Raw genomic sequence first — 20,018 nt, forward strand, 5'->3', positions numbered from 1 at the left:
ACAACAAATTTACCCCCCCACACAAAAAAAGCATAACAATTGCAAATCGTTGCAAAATCACAGTAAAAAAAAAAAAAACAACAACGAGGAAAGCACAGCAAAAAGCACTGCAGAAACGCTCAAAAGCAGCATGCATAGATGTGAATCAGGCCTTAAAGCAGTGTTCTGGACAACAAAAATATTAAAAGCCAGAAGCTACACATACTGCAGCTGATGGATTTTAATAAATGGACACTTACCTGTCCTGGAGTCCCACGATGTCGGCACCACAGCTGATGTTTCCATCAGCTGTCGGGTGCTCCTGCCGTCATTGCCGGTAAGGGAACCCGGCAGTGTAGCCTTTCAGCTTTACGGTGGGAACCCTACTGCGCATGCGCGAGGCCCCGATCCTCTCTCCTATCGGCCTGGCAGCTGGGGGAGGAGGAGGAAGCACCGCAGTTCCTTTCCCCAGAAGTGGGAAAGGATACCTGTCAAAGACAGGTATCCTGTCCCCCCTCCCCCGAAAGGTGCCAGTTGTGGCACCGGAGGGGGGGAGGAATCAGATGAGCGGAAGTCTCACTTTAGGGTGGAACTCTGCTTTAAAGTGTATTTCTACTTTTGCATTAAAATTTGAGAAAAGCCCACTATATAGGTTTGTTTTGTGTTCTCATTCACACAGCATACCAAGGGCTAGATTCAGGTAGCCCTGCGTAATGTTGTAAGGGCGTAACGCATCTCCAATACGTTACGCCGCCGTAAATTAGGGCGCAAGTTCCATATTCAGAAAGAACTTGCGCCCTAAGTTACGGCGGCGTAACGTATGTGCTCCAGTGTAAGCCTGCCTTATTCAAATTTGGATGATGTGGGCGTGTTATATTCAAATTTAGTGTGACCCCACGTATTTGGCGTTTTTACGAATGGCGCATGCGCCGTTTGTAAAAGAATCCCAGTGCACATGCTCGAAATTCCGCCGCAAATCGTCAATGCTTTAGACGTGAACATAACTTACGTACAGCCCTATTCGCGAACGACTTGCGCAAACGACGTAAAAATTTCAAAATTCAACGCGGGAACGACGTCCATACTTAACATTGCGTACGCCTCATATAGCAGGAGTAACCTTACGCCGGAATAAGCCTAACGTAAACAACGTAAAAAAATGCGCCGGGCGTACATACGTTTGTGAATCGGCGTATCTACCTAATTAGCATATTCCTTGCGTAAATCGACGGAAGAGCCACCTAGCGGCCAGCGTAAAATTGCAACTAAGATACAACGGCATAAGAGACTTACGCCGGTCGGATCTTAGTCAAATCTATGCGTAACTGATTCTAAGAATCAGGCGCATAGATACGACGCCGCAACTCAGAGATACGACGGTGTATCTGGAGATACGCCGTCGTATCTCGTACCTGAATCTGGCCCAAAATGTTTTAAAAATACAACATGTACGACGGCACTATTAAAGGGAAGTTCAATACCAGTCGTGTTATTAGAAGTTTGGTGAGAGACGATTCGCTATCTCCATTACAAACGCTAGTTTTACCAGGCCGAGCACTTCCGTCTCGTACTTGAAAGGATACCTGTCGGAATTTTCTACACACGATCGGAATTAGCGAGAACCGATTTTGTTGTCGCAAAATTTGAGAACCAGCTCTCAAATTTTTGTTGTCTGAAATTCCGACAGCAAATGTCCGATGGAGCCTACACACGGTCAGAATTGCTGACAAAAAGCTCCCATCGAACTTTGTTGTCAGAAATGAGCGTGTGTACGCGGCAGAAATGTTTGTCTTCGGGGAGGGAAATGCCCCAGTTGCAGATAAATAGCCCACGCAGGTGATAACTTTCTGGCGGGCTCTCACATGTGCACTTGGAATCTCCTCCAAATGTCCAAGCTCAGCACTACTGGTTATATACTGAATAGCAAACACATAACAAAGAAACAAAATATTCACAGAAGTATGAAGCATTCCAGAGAGCAAAGATGCTGAACAGGCTAAGCTACAAGGGTGTATATGTTTGTACAAGACGCAAAAAGGATGCTCAGGAATAAATCCAACCTTATCTGAGTAATGATGACATGTTTGTTTGTCTTAAACGGTCAGGCGGCTTTGTGACACCCCTGCCACTTTAGCAGGACAGTATCTACAGTGCGCCCATTTCCTTCTCATCTGACGGAAAAAGGTCATGAGATATAAAGGGAAATGGGATAGGAAGGAAGGATTAGAAGCCACATTTTTTTTTATTTTGTCACGTCTGGTCAGCAGATATATTAAACAGAGGTTGCTGGGTTCACATTCAGGCCGCTGTTATACAAAATATTTCCTACGCAGCCTGGAATTTTAATTTTGAATAAGTTATGGTAAAGACCAAAATTGGCTAATCTGAGATTTGTATTGTTTTGGATGGATCCCAGTGGATTGAATCACCCACACACGTCTTATATCTCTTGCAAAATATATTTTCCAGAATTCACATCTCCACCCCCTTCCCCTGCTATATCCATTAGAAACCTAATGAGGGTGGCCTGCCCATTCCACTTGATTCTCCAGATATTTTCAAAACTTATTTTTTTAATTAAACTATTATGAATAATGACAAGGACAATAACATTGCCAGCAATACATACAATGATGACTTCATAAGGCTTCTAAATGAATGTCACAGTGGATTAGAGATACGTAATGCTACAGCACAATAGAGTAAGCAGGAGAGGTGATCCTGAAATCCAGAAGGTGTTAGTTTAAACTGAAACTCGTGGATTTGGATGTTCAGAGCCAAATCTGAATTTCAGAGTAATTTCTGGTGGTTTGGTATCTCTAAAGGGTCTGAACGCTGACTGTTTTCCCCCTAAATCTGCTTCTGCTCCTGTTTGGTTACCCCTAGCTTGACTGTCAGTGCAACCAGGTCCTGTCCTTCTATCGTATTATCCCAGGTACAATTTATTGAAAAGTGGATCAGGCTACTTGTGCACTTATGCCTACTAGTTTAAAGGGTTTGTAAAGGATTTATTTTTTTAATCTTAATAGCTTCCTTTACCTTAATACAGTGCTGTTTTCATGTCCTGATTGTTCGTTTTTGCTCTCAAGTTGCTGTAATTCTTCTCTGATCTCCACACTTCCTGGTTGTCTGTTTCCTGATAACCACAGTGCTGGGAGCTTTCTCTCTGTGGTCACTAATCAAGGAGGCGTGATTACTGTGTGTCTAAAACCCCACAGCACCAATCAGTTTCGTTTTCCAAACCATCACTGCCCTGTATTGGCTCTGTGGCTCTGTACAGCAGAGAAGCAGGAAACAACATGCAAAAACGAAACTAGAAACTGCAGGTACATTATATGATTGATTTTTATCTATTTTTAATCGTTTTTAAAAGGAATCAGTTAACTATTACGTCTCTATACCCTGTAAGCTGTAATTTCAGCAAAAAAAAAGTTTATTTACAACTCCTTTAAAGCGGGAGTTCACCCTAAAAAAATGTTTTAAGATTAGATTCATGCTCATTTTGTCAAGGGGAATCGGGTAGTTTTTTTTAAAAACTAAGCAGTACTTACCGTTTTAGAGAGCGATCTTCTCCGCCACTTCCGGGTATGATCTTCGGGACTGGGCGTTCCTATTTGATTGACAGTCTTCCGACAGGCTTCCGACGGTCGCATACATCGCGTCACGAGTAGCCGAAAGAAGCCGAATGTCGGTGCGGCTCTATACGGCGCCTGCGCACCGACGTTTGGCTACTTTCGGAAAATCGTGACGCGATAGATATGACCGTCGGAAGCCTGTCGGAAGACTGTCAATCAAATAGGAACGCCGCAGCCCATACCCGGAAACGCCGGAGAAGATGTATCTCTAAAACGGTAAGTACTGCTTCGATTTTAAAAATACTACCCGATTCCCCTTGACAAAATGAGCCTGAATCTAATGTTAAAAATTTTCATTTCTGGGTGAACCTCCACTTTAAGTACCTTGCCACCTCAAGGTTCCTGCCACTTACCAGGCTTAAACTCTGAGTAATACCTTAGTATCCCTGTACATCTTCTAAAATAACCATCTTACACTAATACTAATGCCGCGTACACACGATCGGTTCGTCTGATGAAAACGATCTGATGGACCGTTTTCATCAGATGAACTGATCGTGTGTGGGCCCCATCGGTTTTCATTGGTTTATACCCAACCGAACATAGCAGAAGATTCAGAGCCTCACATACTGTATCCTAAAGTAATAATAAGCAGACAGGTGTTCCCCATTTTACAGAAAAAGGTGTTTGTGGCAATCTGATCTCACTAGACAGATTTCCGGCAGGAATTGAGGGTAAACGACCCCATTAGGGATACACACAGACCACAAATAACCTCACAATGGTTTTATGCCTTTATCACTGCATCCCAAGCAGTAAAAAACTATGTGGGCTTTAACCTAAAGGTGTTTGCAAATGCTTTTTTTTATTTTCTTATAAAATATTTTTGTGCACTCTGCAGTATGCTTATTTAGCTTCCAGGTGTCTAAAGTTCTTCTGCAAGCTTTTCTGCGGCTCATTGCTTTATCTGACAGTGAGGCTGTTTCTGTGCTCCTTAGACAAATCACTGAGTCCTGACAGCGAGGACTTTATACACAGCAGAAACATCCACTCTGTGTGACAGCACTGTGTGTTTAGGCTTATGCCGCGTACACACCATCACTTTGTGTGATAAAAAAAAACAAACGACGTTTTGAAAAACGTCAATTAAAATGACCGTGTGTGGGGAAAAACGTTGTTTTAGGTCTTGTGAAAAACGACAAAAAAAAATTGAAGCATGCTTTTATTTTATGTGTCGTTTTTCAAAAGTCGTTTTTTGTGTCAATTAAAATGATAGTGTGTGGGCAAAACGACGTTTAAAACTATGTTTTTAAACCCACGCATGCTCAGAAGCAAGTTATGAAGCTAGCTTCAATGGAAAAGAGTGCTGAACATAACCGCGCTTTGCTAGAGCATTTTGAAAAAACGATGGCGTGTAGGCAACGTCGTTTTTGAAAATGAAGTTTCAAAAACGTTGTTTTATTTCATGATTTAAAACGTCGTTTTTTTTTCATCACATAAAGTGATGGTGTGTACGCGACATTAGAATTATGGAAAGGTTCAGTATGAAAAAGTAACATGCCAAATGCAGACTTTTCCTAAATAGGATTACCATATAGTGTACTTTTGTATCATTATTTGTTAAATTGCCCCTCCAGCACTACCCTAATGTTTTATACACTGACCACACTCCTTCAAATTCCATGCTAATCTACCAGAGGCTTTACAGACTCCTTTGAAAACTCTCCGGCCGGTCCCTCATGTCTTCTGTACTCAGCAGTGGCGGCTGGTGCTCAAAATTTTTTGGGGGGCACAAACGAAAAAAAACAAAAAAAAAAAAACAATTGCAGCCCATCAAATGCAGCCACTGTGCCCATCAAATGCAGCCACTGTGCCATCAATTGTCACCACTATGCCATGCCATCAAACGCAGCCACTGTGCCATGCCATCAAACGCAGCCACTGTGCCATGCCATCAAATGCAGCCACTGTGCCATCAATTGTCACCACTGTGCCATGCCATCAAACGCAGCCACTGTGCCATCAATTGTCACCACTGTGTCATGACATCAAATGCAGTCACTGTTCCAATGTCATCATTTTTTCAAATATTTTTAATGCCACGCATTTTTGGGGCATACATTCATTCAGTTTCTGTTGTCAAACTACCTTCTTTTTTTCTAAAAAAAAAAAAAAAAAAAAGAGATAATACTATTGTAATATGAATGCTAAAAACCCTGTAGGTTATATTCTTTCAATATGAAAAATAAGTATGTAACATGGAGCATAAAATACCACATCCTGAAATGTGACAACTAGTCAGTCGCAACTAGTAGTATATTTAATTGACTTGTTTACATAATATTGCTCCTCTCATCACCTCTCATCAAGAAAATAAGTATAGGAACCTTAAAACACTTTGGCTTTCGAAAAAAAAAAAAAAAATGCATATATAATTATAGAGCACTCTACTTTTCTTTCATCATCCTCTGTTCCCAGCCCATCTACTATAACGATCTTGCTCTTGATGTTTAACCACAACCCTATCCCCACCATTTCCTCCTGCATCCAGTGATTGGCTATTAGAGCTAGAGGGGGGACATATGAAAACTTTTGGACCAAGGAGACATCCAGTGGAGAGTGTTAGGGGTGAAAGTAGCATTATTCCCAAATACAATACAGCTAAAAATGTATAATAGCGTTAATCACCCTATCTTTGGGCACATACTGTATGTACTGGACACAATCTATTCATTATTTAGTTCTAAATTATTTTTTTTTTTTGTTTGTTTACAAACTTTTATTGAAAAAATAGATAGTGGTACAGATCAATATAAAAAAGAGTCATTATAAAAGTTACGATTAGCTTATATAAGAAACAGAACCAATGAAAGGTACAGCCATTGACATACGTATAAGGTAATAATCATCATCAAAGATAGGGGGTCAATTAACAGATCGTGATTCAATGTACACTGTTGAAATCAATACATATCATAGCGGACATATAATACACATAGTAGACACTCTTTTTTTCTATTTTTTGTCTCTGTTTTAATATCATTTTTTGTGAATTTTAGAGAAGTTTAAACAAAAGGCAGACAAACTGCTTGTGCATCTGACAAGAACCTCAAAGAGAAGACTAGCCTTTTGGATCATTCTCAGAGGTGTACAAAGTAACCAAACCTGGTGACATCAATATTAGATATTGACCTGAAATTGGTCCACCACTGATCACCTTGGCCCAGATCCACAAAGAAATTACGCCGGCGTATCTATACATAGTTACTCAGGTTGAAAAATGACACAAGTCCATCTAGTTCAACCAATGAAAAACAAAACAAAAAAACTTGAATTTGATAAGCATAGCCCACATGAACCTCAAGCGTTTGATCTAAAGCGTATTTCTGGCCATGATACGCCGTCGTAAGTCCGAATCCGCGCCGTCGCAACTTTAAGCGTATGCTCAAACTGAGATACGCCTAAATGTTGCTAAGATTGCTAAGATACGACCGGCGTAAGTCTCCTACGCGGTCGTATCATAATTGCATATTTACGCTGCCCGCTAGGGGCGTGTACGCTGATTTACGCCTAGAATATGTAAATCAGCTAGATACTGTACGCCTATTCACGAACGTACGCCCGGCCATCACAGTAAAGATACGCCGTTTACGTAAGGGGTTTTCAGGCGTAAAGATAAACCACCAAAAAGATGGTGCAACCAATGTTAAGTATGGACGTCGGAAACGCGCAGAATTTTAAAAATTTTACGTCGTTTGCTTAACTCGTCCGTGAATGGGGCTGGCCGTAATTTACGTTCACGTCGAAAGCATTGACGATTTGCCGACGTCATTTGGAGCATGCGCACTGGGATACGTCCACGGACGGCACATGCGCCGTTCGTTAGAAACGTCAAATACGTGGGGTCACTAGTATTTTGCATAGAACACACCCCCAACCAGCCTATTTTGAATTAGGCGGGCTTACGCCGGCCCAGTTACACTGCGCAGCCTTAAGTTACAGCGCAACTTCTTTGTGAATACAGGACCTGCTGCTTTAACTTACGGCGGTGTAGTGTATCTGAGATACGCTACACCCGCCAAAATCTATCTGAATCTAGCCCATAGTCTTTGCATTTCCTAAAGCCCAATTCCAGACCTCCTGCCCCCTAGAGCTCCCCACCTCTTGCATTTTCCCTTTGTCTGGTCACCTGACACAGCGTTTTCTCCACCTGCTCTGGGCGGCTCTCAATGATGCTGACATGACAATGTCAGTGCTGCCTCATTGTACTGCATGCACAGTTTCAGTGGTGACCAGCGGCAGCTGGTCCATAAGAGGTGCAGAGGCGCCGCTCCCCCTAATCTCCATGCGCCAGCCCCTAATCTACATGTGGGGTGTTGTACGCATAGATTTCTACAAGGTTTTTTTTTTTTTTTTAGCACACGATTAGAGCCTTAAGCTCTAATTAGCTTCAAAAAGGTTGCCACCCACTTGTGACATTAGTGAATCAATTTTCTCTATTGTCTTCTTGTTTCTCTTCCCGGCCAATCAGGCCCGATTGGCTGGGAGGAGAAGCAACCAGATTGGCCGGGAGGAGAAGCCGGGAAAGCCGCCCAGGACCTGTATGGGGTAAGTGCGGGTGGGCGAGCGGGGTTTGTTTGAATCCCCAAAAATGGTTCACCAGCGGCCACTGGTGGTGACGTCCAACAGGTGGTGGACCCATGGTGCTTTACACTTACAGGAAGGGGGTTGAACGATGCTGGGTGCCATGATACCTGAGAGAGGACTGGCACTGGATGACTGGAGTGGAGAGCCCGCATGGGACCATGCTGAAAATGCGGCATATTTGTATTTTTACTGAAACATGGATACTACAATATAAAATAAAATGCAACATTTTATATAACACAAATTTATATTATGTAACACAATTATAAAATCTAACGCTGGAATTTGGCTTCAAACAGAGTCTCCCTAAAGCAAGATAGCACAATAGTTCAATTGTTAGCGCTTCTGCCTCACAGCACTGAGGTCTGATAATCAAATCCCAACCATGACACTACCTGCATGGAGTTTGTATGTTCTCCCTGTGCTTGCGTGGATTTGATACGGGTACTCTGAATTTTTACCGCACTCCACAGACATGTTGGTAGGTTAAAGCGGAACTTCACTCAAAGGGGGAAGATCGGCTCTTACCCCCCCGCTCATATAAGAGGGGGGGGGGTTATCTGGTTGTGACAGGTACCTGCTTCCACTTCCAGTGGCATTGATGCAGCGATCGGAGCAAAAGTTCAGCCCCTCTCCTTCCCCCGCAGCCTTCTGCAACACATCAGAGGTCCCAGAAAGCTGCAGGACCTCAGATAGCGCAGCCCAGCTCCCGCACGTGCAGTGAGCAGCCGGCTGTGAAGTCCCGTGCAGTGAGCAGCCGGCTGTGAAATCTCAAGCAGTCACAGCCGATTGCCCACCGAAGCCCAATGAAGAAGCCGGTGGGGTGAGGACAGATTCTGTAACAGGTGAAGGTCTGATTTTTTAAAAGTCAGTAGGCACAATCTTTGTAGCTACTGACTTTTAATTTTTCAAAAGACGACTAAAGAACAGCTTTAACCGGATCCTGCCTAAATTGGCCCTAGTATGCAGACAATATAGCCTGCACTGTAATGGGCCTGGGGCCCCATCATTTCAAAAGGGGGGCCCAGGCACCTGCTGAGCTGTACTGTCTTATTGCAGACACCAATCCTCTTCTGCTTCCCCCTCCAGTGCTACCAGCTTCTCCTCCTCTTTCTCCCTCTGGCTGCGCTGCAGAGGGATTGTTTTTTTGTCTAGGCCCCCCTGTGTACCCCTTTGCCCCTGGCTTCCCTCCTCTCCTCTCCCACCAGCAGGCTACTACAGGACACATAGATGGAAGTTTCAGAATAGAGAGCAGGGGAAGGGGCTGGTAAATATGTAATTTTCTGGCCCCTTCCTTTCCTGAATGAACATAGTGAGTGACCAGTACCACTCACTCCTATGTCCTTCACTGAAGCATAGTAAATCGTATTTGCTATGCTTCAGTTTGTGAATGCTCGGGAAGCCTTAGGCCTCGTACACACGATAGGATAGCCAGAGGACAACGGTCTGAAGGACCGTTTTCATCGGTCAAAACCGATCGTGTGTGGGCCCCATAGGTTATTTAACCTTCGGTTAAAAAAAATAGGAACTTGCTTTAAAATTTAACCGATGGACGCCTAACCGATAGGTCAAAACCGATCGTTAGTATGCAAAAGCATCGGTTAAAAACCCGCGCATGCTCAGAATCAAGTCGCGCGCATGCTTGGAAGCATTGAACTTCGTTTTTTCAGCACGTCGTTGTGTTTTACGTCACCGCGTTTTGACACGATCGGTTATTTAACCTATGGTGTGTAGGCGTGACGGACCATCAGTCAGCTTCATCGGTTAACCTAAGACAACGGTCCTTCAGTACACACGAGAGGATCCATCGGCTGGAATTGATCCGCGGACCGGCTCCAGCGGATAGATCCCCTGGTGTGTACAATCCAGCGGATCTGTATCCCCTGGGATGGATTTCAAGCGGATAAAAATTTGAAGACATGCTTTAAAATCTATCCGCTTGAATCCATCCCAACGGATTGATCCGCTGGTCTGTACAGACTCACCGGATCAATCCGTCCGAATGTATCCCCCGCATGCGTCGTAATGATTCGACGCATGCGTGGAATTCCTTATATGACAGCGTCGCGCACGTCACCGCGTCATAATCGCGGCGACGGCGCGACACGTCATCGCGATGGGATTTCGGCGCGGATTTCGATCCGATGGTGAGTACATTCCATCGGATGAAAATCCGCGGAAATCCTCGAGAGGATTTATCCACGGATACGGTCCGGCGGACCGTATCCGCGGATCAATCCTCTCGTCTGTACTAGGCCTAAGAGTGCCTCCTATCCATCTGTGCAGCTGAGGTTGCAGAGAAAGGGACTGATGTCCTCAGTCACTTTCGGCCGGGGGGCCTGTCAGGTAGGCTGTATGGGGCCCCGTGGTTTCTAACAGCAGCCCTGCTAGTATGTATGCATGTGAGATAGGGACCCAAGATTGTTATCTTCTTGAGGGTAGGGACAGATATGAATGTACTGTATTTAAAGTGCTATAAAAATTGGTGGCACTATATAAATACTCAAGTGGTAGGTGACACCATGATATCCGGCACCTCATCCCTATTGAGTAAATAGTAGTAGCAACAGGATGATTGGGATTATAACTATACAAATACCTAAAATACATAAATATCAGAAAGCGGTAAAAAGCAATAAAAAGCAGAAATGTAACTACTAAGAAGACAGCACAGCATTTATATATGATGAATAAATACGTACATGGACTTACAAATTAGACATAAAAACAACGTTTTTAACAAATAAACACGCATTGAAAAGTTTGTTTCTGCAGAACTGACCCCACTAAACACACATAGATATGCGTGCTTAGTGGGGTCAGCTCAGTGAAGATAACCTTATCAATATCTGTTTTTTTTTTGTTTTGTTTTTTAAACTAGCCAGAAGACAATACAGATTCCCTTAAAGTACAGCCACTTACCTGCATAGTGGTCGAACACGGTAGGCAAGTACTGCTCGGGAAAGGCGTCATTGGCGTAACTCATCACCAGACAAGTTTTCCCGACAGCTCCATCTCCGACCACCACACACTTCAGCATCCTCTTCATGCTGTTCATGCTGCCAGACCCCGCGCTGTCAATTTCGTCTCTCCCATCCATCTTCGCTGCCGCAGGCACCTCTCTGAGCTCACGAAAGAAGAAAACGAACGCAGAGATCCAAGTTTTTTTTTTTTCCTAATGCCCCCTTGAGAGACTGCAGATCAGGAAATCATTATATACTGCACATTCTGTTGCAATATCCTCTAACGCTCATACTTTGCTGGATGGTGCTGCATTTTCCAGGCAGATGCTGAGACCCCTCATCTCTACAGTTCACAGACTTCCCCTCATTCTGACACACACACACACACAGCGCTTAGTGTTTGTGCATCACAGCGGGGGAATTAAACGCTTGGACGTCACTTGTCCCTGCAGTAGGCTGACCACAGAAATCAGAGCTTGCTGCTTATCCACCCCCAGCCTCCACTTGTCTCCAGCATCTACTATGGAAGAGAGAGCACAAGGCTTTTTTTTTTTTTTTTTTTAATCTTTCTTTCTTGGGCTTGCTCAGTGTCAGGAAATCATGAGTTTCCTGCTGAATTCCATATTAGGATCAGTGGGCTGGTGAACTGTAGGAAACAATGGGAGCTCTGTGTGTGTTTGCACTGTACAGGAACTTTGCCAGGACTTGGAGTTAGAAAAACACTAGAGGTCCCACTGCAGGCTCCGAGTTAGACTTCCTCCTTCTTATCCTGGCTGGAGAGAGACTAATGATGTCACTGCAGTCCTCTAATCGCACTGTTATGCCGCGTACACACGATCATTTTTCAGCATGAAAAAAAACGTTTTTCAGCATGTCGAAAAAACGACGTTTTCACAACTTCATCATTAAAATGATGTTGCCCACACACCATCGTTTTTAAAAAATGATCTAGCAAAGCGCGGTGACGTACAACACGTACGACGGCACTCTAAAGGGGAAGTTCCATTCACCTTTGGGCTGCTTTTAGCCGATTCCATGTTGGTAAAAGACGATTTGCGCTTTTTTGTCTGTTACAGCGTGATGAATGTGCTTACTCCATTATGAACGGTAGTTTTACCAGAACAAGCTCTCCCGTCTCATAACTTGCTTCTGAGCATGCGCGGGTTTTTTACGTCGTTTTAGCCCACACACGATAATTTTTTACAACCCGAAAAACGTCATAGTTTAAAACGACGTTAAAAAACTGCAGCATGTTCAAATTTTTTTGGTCGTTTTTCAGAACCTGAAAAATTATGTGAAGCCCACACACGATCATTTTAAATGACGTTTTTGAAAAACAACGTTTTTTTCATGCCGACAAAAATGATCGTGTGTACGCGGCATGAGGACAGCAAAAGGCGCAGAGCTGAAAGGAGCAGAACTGCTTTGTTTCCATACGCCGACTTCATCCATGATGCTAAAGAAGCACGCTGGCCTAATAAAAAAAGCAGGATATGGTGTTAGGGTTGAAGCAACAGACTTGCTTTAACCACTTCAGCCCCGGAAGGTTTTACCCCCCCTAATGACCAGGGCATTTTTTGTGATTCAGCTCTGCGTCGCTTTAACTGACAAATGCACGCTGTACCCCAAAAAAAATGTACATCCTTTTTTCCCCCCACAAATAGATCTTTTGGTGGTACAGTGGAACCTGGGATTACGAGCATAATTCGTTCCAGGAGAATGCTCGTAATCAGAAGTACTCGCAAACGGAAACGAAAATAATTTGTTCCGCATTGACTTCAATGGCATGCAATACCGCATGAGGCCAGAAGTGGGGTGGGGCGATGTAGAGCCTCGGAAAACAGCAAGAAAGGCCCGAGGACAGCTCGGCTGACCTCGGCAAACCTCGTAAAGGCTTGGGAACGGAGTATTTCTGTGTCTTCCCGAGCATTTACAAACGGCTTCCGAACGGCCCCCCCACCTCAGGCCAAACGCGGCACTGCACACCGCTTTGGCCTGAATCCTGCTTTGGCCTGAATCGTGTTGGCGAGATAAGACTCGCAAACCGAGTTACGATTTTTAGAAATTCAGTGCTCGTATTGCAAAATGCTTGTTAACCGCGTTACTCAAAATCCGAGGTTGCACTGTACTTGATAACCTCTGCGGTTTTAATTTTTTGCTCTGTAAACAAAAAAAGAGCAACAATTTTGATATAAAAAAAAAAAATGTATTCATCAGTTTAGGCCAATAAATATTCTTCTACATATTTTTGGTAAAAAAATAAAATAAAAAAATCGCAATAGGCGTACAGTGAAACCTCGGATTACGAGTAACGCGGTTAACGAGCATTTTCTTTTTGAAAATCCTGACTCGGTTTGCGAGGGTTGTCTCGCAAAATGAGCAGGATTCAAGCCACAGCAATACCGCATTTGGCCAGGGGTGCAGGGGGCGTCGGAGCCGATCGGAGCCATTTGGAAATACTCAGAAATATTCCATTCCCGAGCCTTTCCGAGGTTTTCTGAGTTCAGCCGAGCTGTCCCCGAGGCTTTCCAAATATTTCTGAGGTTCTCTGGTGCCCCCCCACCTCTGGCCACATGCAGTATTGCATGCCATAGAAGTCAATGCGGAACAAATTATTTTAGTTTCCATTGACTTCTATGGGGAAACTTGCTTTGATATGCGAGTGCTTTGGATTACGAGCAATTTTCCTGGAACGGATTATGCTCGTAATCCAAGGTTCCACTGTATATTGATTGGTTTGCACAAAAGTTATCGCGTCTACAAACTACGTGATCTATTTATGGACTTTTATTTATTGTTTTTACTAGTAATGGCGGCGATCTGTGATTTTTAGCGGGACTGCGACATTGCGGCAGACAAATCTGACCCCAAATTACACTTGTAACAGTGACATTATTACATTGATCAGTGCTATAAAACTGCAGTGATAAATGACACTGGCAGGGAAGGAGTTAACACTAGGGGGCGATCAAGGGGTTAAGTGTGTTCCCTCAGGGTGTTCTAACTGTAGGGGGATGGGCTTACTGAAACATGACAGAGATCACTGCTTCCGATCACTGGGAGTAGTAGACAGGGCTGGACTGGGACAAAAATTTGGCCCTGGACTTCATCCAGACTGGCCCACTTTGACAGGTCTCTCCCATGGCGGTCGGACAAACGCTACCCCCATCATCCTTCACTAGCCATTAGCTGTTCTACTTTATTAGAGTAGAACGGCTGGTACTGGTACTCTTATAGGCAGTACCAGTGGGGAAGCTAGACATTATTTCACCCGGGGCAAAGAATCAGTTCGGTGCCCCCCTAATGGGACAAGATTAGGCAGAAGTGAGAAACTCCCAGGCCATAGCTGTTGAGTCAGCTGTCTGTCCCCTCCCCCGTGCTCCTTCTGGTCCCCCCCCCGTGCTCCTCTGTCGCCCCCCCTGCTCCTCTGGTCCTCCCCTGCTTCTCTGTTCCCCCACATGCTTCTCTGTTCCCCCACATGCTTCTCTGTCCCCCCCCATGCTCCTCTGTACCCTCGTGCTTCTCTGGTCCCCCCTTGTGCTCCACTGGTACCCCCTGCTTCTCTGTTCCCCCCACATGCTTCTCTGTTCCCCCCGCATGCTTCTCTGTTCCTCTCCTGCTCCTCTGTTCCCCCATGCTCCTCTATACCCTTGTGCTTCTCTGGTCCCCCCCTGTGCTCCACTGGTACCCTTGTGCTTCTATGGTCCCCCATATGCTTCTGCATTCCTCTCCTGATCTTCTGTTCCCCCCTGCTCATCTGGTCCCCCCTGCTCATCTGTACCCTCATGCTCCTTTGGTCCCTCCGTGCTCATCTGGTCCCCCACATGCTTTTCTATTCCCCCCTGCTGCTCTGGTACCCCATGCTTTGCTGGTCCCCCCCATGCTGCGCTGGTCCCTCATGTGCTTCTCTTGTCCCCCATGTGCCTCTATTCCCCCCCATGATGCTCTGGTCCCCCATGCACATCTATTCCCCCACCCATGATGCTCTGATCCCCCATGCGCCTCTATCCCCCCTATGATGCTCTGGTCCCCCAATGCGCCTATTCCCCCCCCATGGTGCTCTGGTCCCCATGCGCCTCTATGGTCCCCCATGCGCCTCTATCCCCTACCATTAAGGTCTGGTCCCTCATGCGCCTCTATCCCCCCCATGATGCTCTGGTCCCCCATGCGCATCTATTCCCCCATGATGCTCTGGTCCCCCATGCGCCTATTTCCCCCCCCATGATGCTCTGGTCCCCCATGCGCCTCTATCCCCTACCATTAAGGTCTGGTCCCTCATGCGCCTCTATCCCCCCCCCCCCCATGATGCTCTGGTCCCCCCGCAGCGCTCACTTCCTCTTCCTGGCTAGTTAACTTCAGTGTGACTGAACACAGACATGCTCCTCGGGAGTCGCACTGAAAAGCTCATCATACGATCCGGAAGGACAGCGACCACACACAGCTTTGACATAAGCTTCCTCGGCACTCGTTCTCCTGGTCTTTCCTTGCCCCGCTCTCCATATAGATTCTCCGCGGCAGCAGACAGGTTGGAGAGCGGGGGAAGGAAAGACGAGGGGAACGAGTGCCGAGGAAGCTTATGTCACAGATGTGTGTGGCCGCCGTTCTTCCGGATCGCATGATGAGCTTCTCAGTGCGACTCCCGAGGAGCATGTCTGTATTCAGTCACGCTGAAGTTAACTAGCCAGGGAGAGGAGGTGAACGCTGCGGGGAGGGAGAGGAGGTCAGCACTGCGGGGAGGGAGAGGAGGTGAATGCTGCATGGAGGGAGAGACAGAGGAACGGAGGGGGCGGCTGTCTGCTGTCACTGAAGCTGGCCCACTGAGCCATCGGCCCACCGGGAAACTCCCGGTAGTCCAGATGGCCAGTCCATCCCTAGTAGTAGATCCCTGTCATGTCACTAGGCAGAACGGGGCAATGCCTTGTTTGCAGTTCCCCATTCTGTCTCTTCTCGCCACAATCGTGGGCTGCCTCCGGCGGACACCGAGTCTGCGGGACTCACGAGCGCGCTCCCACATCACGCGCGCCCACTATCCTGCTTTTACTGACTGACGTATAGGTACGTCAGTTTGTGCAGGAGAGACATTCTGCCAACGTATATCGGAGTGAGCCGGTTGGCAAGTGCTTAATCCTCCCCTTCCTCCCTGGAAACATTTTCTTTTTTGATCATTACACAGCTGCTTCATTCAACCGTTTTTAAAACTTTTTCTCATTGATACATTTCCTGGGGCAAGTCCCGGGTTCTCAAAGATGTTTTACGACAAAAACTTGCATATTAGGCTTTAAATTGAGCACTTTTGAATTCGAACGTTCAAGTGCCATAGACGTCAATGGGGTTCTAAATGTTTGCGCAAACGTTCGGTCTGTTTGAAGGTTCTGGTGCGAACCGAACGGGGGGGTGTTCGGCTCATCCCTACTGACAGATACTCTTGGAAACCTAATAGTAAAAGGCACAGTGAACACTAAACTCTCTTTTTCATTTGGCTTCCCAAAAGTGTGATATGATGGAGAGAGATAACCAATGTCCTCCCCATTTAATATTATGAGCTTAACACTGGCAGAGGTGGGGTGATGTCTAAAAAATTTAAATGGATGAAGCACCTGGTGCAGATGGTATTGATCCCCAGCCCTGTGCCAAAATAATTGAGCTTAGTAATTAATAAACTGCCATTTTTTTCAGAGGTTCTCTATCAATTGGGGGCCGTAGATAAGAGGTAAATGGGGTCCCGCTTCACCCATAGTGTCCGTAACACAGCAGTTGGCACTGACAGTCATTGAGCACCCAAAGAACTTGGCTTACATTTCTTGTTTGATGCCTTACAGCTCTGGGTCCCATAGCTGGAACTACCCAACATTTTTGTGGCAGTGCTGCAGTGCCTTTTCTAGCAGCTGCTGTCCCTGTCACCTGTTAGAAATCAGGTACAGGCAGTGCCAGTTTACAATGAGGATGGCACTTCTTAGCCCTGATCACAGACTTCCCCTCCCTCCAAACTGCCTGGTCTGGTAAGGGAGTTTCTTGGAGGATGGAGAGCTGTAATTGGGAGAGATATGTACTGTGTGGGGGTTTGACATGGGGAGGAAGGTAACTATCTTGTTGTACCGTCTACTGATCTATGGATTTCATTCTTCTAACCCCTTGTACTCTGTGTGTTACGTACCCCTGACCCTTACACGCTGTATGATAAGCACACCGACCCCTGCGCTCTGTGGGGTACACACTCCTAACCTCTGTGTGTTACGCACTCCTGACCCCTGCGCTCTGTGTGGGTACACGCTCCTAACCTCTGTGTGTTATGCTCTCCTGACCCCTGCGCTCTGTGCGGGTACACACTCCTAGCCTCTGTGCTTTGTGTGTTACACACTCCTGACCCCTGTGCGGGTACACACTCCTAACCTCTGTGTTTTTTGTGTTACACACTTCTGACCCCTGTGCGGGTACACACTCCTAACCTCTGTGTCATGTGTGTTACACACTCCTGACCCCTGAGATCTGTGCGGGTACACACTCCTACCCTCTGTGCTCTGTATGTTACGCACTCCTGACCCCTGTGTGGGTACACACTCCTAACCTCTGGGCTCTGTGTGTTACGCACTCCTGACCCCTGCGCTCTGTGCGGGTACACACACCTAACCTGTGTGTTATGCACTCCTGACCCCTGCGCTCTTTGCGGGTACACACTCCTAACCTCTGTGTTCTGTGTGTTATGCACTCCTGACCCCTGCGTTCTGTGATTTTTGCATTCCTGATCCCTGTCCTGCATTACATACACCATGCTGTGCATTTCATACTTCTGACCACTTTGCTCTGTAAGCTGGGCTGTATATGACACATTTCAAATCGCTGCACTCTTTATATTACACAACCAGGCCCGGACTGGCCATCGGGCAAACAGGGCATACGCCCGGTGGGCCGCGGCCACCGAGAGGCCGCCAGGCTGCAAGCCGCGAGGCACAAGCCGCGCCGCTCATCTAGCCTCTCCGCGGCCGCCCGGGTGGAAGTAAACACCGAGGGGGAGGAGCTAGATGAGAAGCCTTCGGCCTCTCCACGGCCGGGGGGTGTGACTGCGAGGGGGAGGAGCCAGAGCCGACACCTGCTGGCTGCTGCTACAACACCGGACCGGATTCAAGAAAACGTGAGTGCAGCCCCCCCTCCCCCCCCGCTCCTGTAACCTGGATAGGAGGAGCAGTGGGGGCGGCTGCATATAAAAAATATTTTTCTCAATCTCCCTTCTTCTGTATTGGAATGCCTGAGGCTGCGAGAGGTACAGTAAAAGCAGCAGGCATTCCAATACTGCAGAAGGGAGACGATAGAGAAAAAGATTTTTATATGCAGCCGCCCCCACTGCTCCTCCTCCACCTTCCATACACTTTGCCTCCTCGTGATCTCCACCTCCCCCCAGTGCTCTCTGCCACCCCCCCCAGGGCTCTCCAAGACCCCCCCAGGGCTCTCCACCTCCCCCCAGGACTCTCTGCCACCCCCCAGTGCTCTCACCCTCCCCCCAGGGCTCTCTGCCACCCCCAGGGCTCTCTGCCACCCCCAGGGCTCTCTGCCACCCCCAGTGCTCTCTGCCACCCCCCAGGGCTCTCTGCCACCCCCCAGGGTTCTCCACCACCCCAGTGCTCTCTACCACCCTCCCCCCAGGGCTCTCCACCTCCCCCCAGGACTCTCTGCCACCCCCCAGTGCTCTCACCCTCCCCCCAGGGCTCTCTGCCACCCCCAGTGCTCTCTGCCACCCCCAGTGCTCTCTGCCACCCCCCAGTGCTCTCCACCTCCCTCCATGCTCTCTGCCACCCAAAGTGCTCTCCACCACCCCCCCAGAGCTCTCTGCCACCCTCCAGGGCTCTCTGCCACCCCCCCAGTGCTCTACACCTCCCTCCATGCTCTCTGCTATCACCCCAGTGCTCTCCACCACCCCCCAGTGCTTTCCGCCACCCCCAGTGCTCTCTGCCACCCCCCGCAGTGCTCTCTGCCACCCCCACAGTGCTCTCTGCCACCCCCACAGTGCTCTCTGCCACCCCCCATTGCTCTCCGCCACCCCCCAGTGCTCTCTGCTACCCCCTGCAGTGCTCTCTGCCACCCTCCAGTGCTCTCAACCTCCCCTCCAGTGCTCTCAACTCCCCCCCCCAGTGCTCTCAACTCCCCCCCCCAGTGCTCTCTGCTACCCCCAGTTCTCTTTGCCACCCCCAGTGCTCTCTGCCACCCCCAGGGCTCTCAACCTCCCCCCAGGGCTCTTTTACGCCACCCCCAGTGCTCTCTGCCACCCCCCCAGAGCTCTCTGCCACCCCCAGTGCTCTCAACCTCCCCCCAGGGCTCTTTGCCACCCCCTAGGGCTCTTTTCCGCCACCCCCAGTGCTCTCTGCCACCCCCTAGTGCTCTTTGCCACCCCCTCCAGTGTCATCCACCACCCCCATGCCACCCCCCCAGTGCTCTCCAACTCCCTCCATGCTCTCTGCCACCCCCAAGTGCTCTCCACCTCCCCCCAGTGCTCTCTGCCACCCCCCCCCCCAGTGCTCTCTGCCACCCCCCAGTGCTCTACACCTCCCTCCATGCTCTCCGCTACCACCCCAGTGCTCTCCGCCACCCCCCCAGTGCTCTCTGCCACCCCCCCAGTGCTCTCTGCCACCCCCCAGGGCTCTCTGCCACCCCCCAGTGCTCTACACCTCCCTCCATGCTCTCCGCTACCACCCCAGTGCTCTCCGCCACCCCCCAGTGCTCTCTGCCACCCCCCTCAGTGCTCTCTGCCACCCCCCAGGGCTCTCTGCCATCCTCCAGTGCGCTCAACCTCCCCTCCAGTGCGCTCAACTCCCCCCCCCCCCCAGTGCTCTCTGCTACCCTCCAGTTCTCTTTGCCACCCCCC

The 20,018-nt window shown here is 47.9% G+C and overlaps 1 protein-coding gene across 2 annotated transcripts in view; it reads right to left on the reverse strand.

Moving 5' to 3' along the window:
* Nucleotides 1–20,018, reverse strand: part of RHOJ (ras homolog family member J) — a 133,190-nt gene that overhangs the window by 83,984 nt on the left and 29,188 nt on the right. The window contains exon 1 of one of the 2 annotated variants that reach the window (XM_040333356.1): nucleotides 11,124–11,705. The exons of the other annotated variant lie outside the window; for it this stretch is intronic. Coding sequence (XP_040189290.1) covers nucleotides 11,124–11,301 — 178 coding nt within the window. The 5' untranslated portion in view covers nucleotides 11,302–11,705. Of the gene's footprint in view, nucleotides 1–11,123; nucleotides 11,706–20,018 lie in introns of those variants that run through there. 2 annotated transcript variants of the gene reach the window in all.

Source organism: Rana temporaria, chromosome 13 (assembly GCF_905171775.1).
Source record: "Rana temporaria chromosome 13, aRanTem1.1, whole genome shotgun sequence".
Classification (NCBI taxonomy): Eukaryota; Metazoa; Chordata; class Amphibia; order Anura; family Ranidae; genus Rana; species Rana temporaria.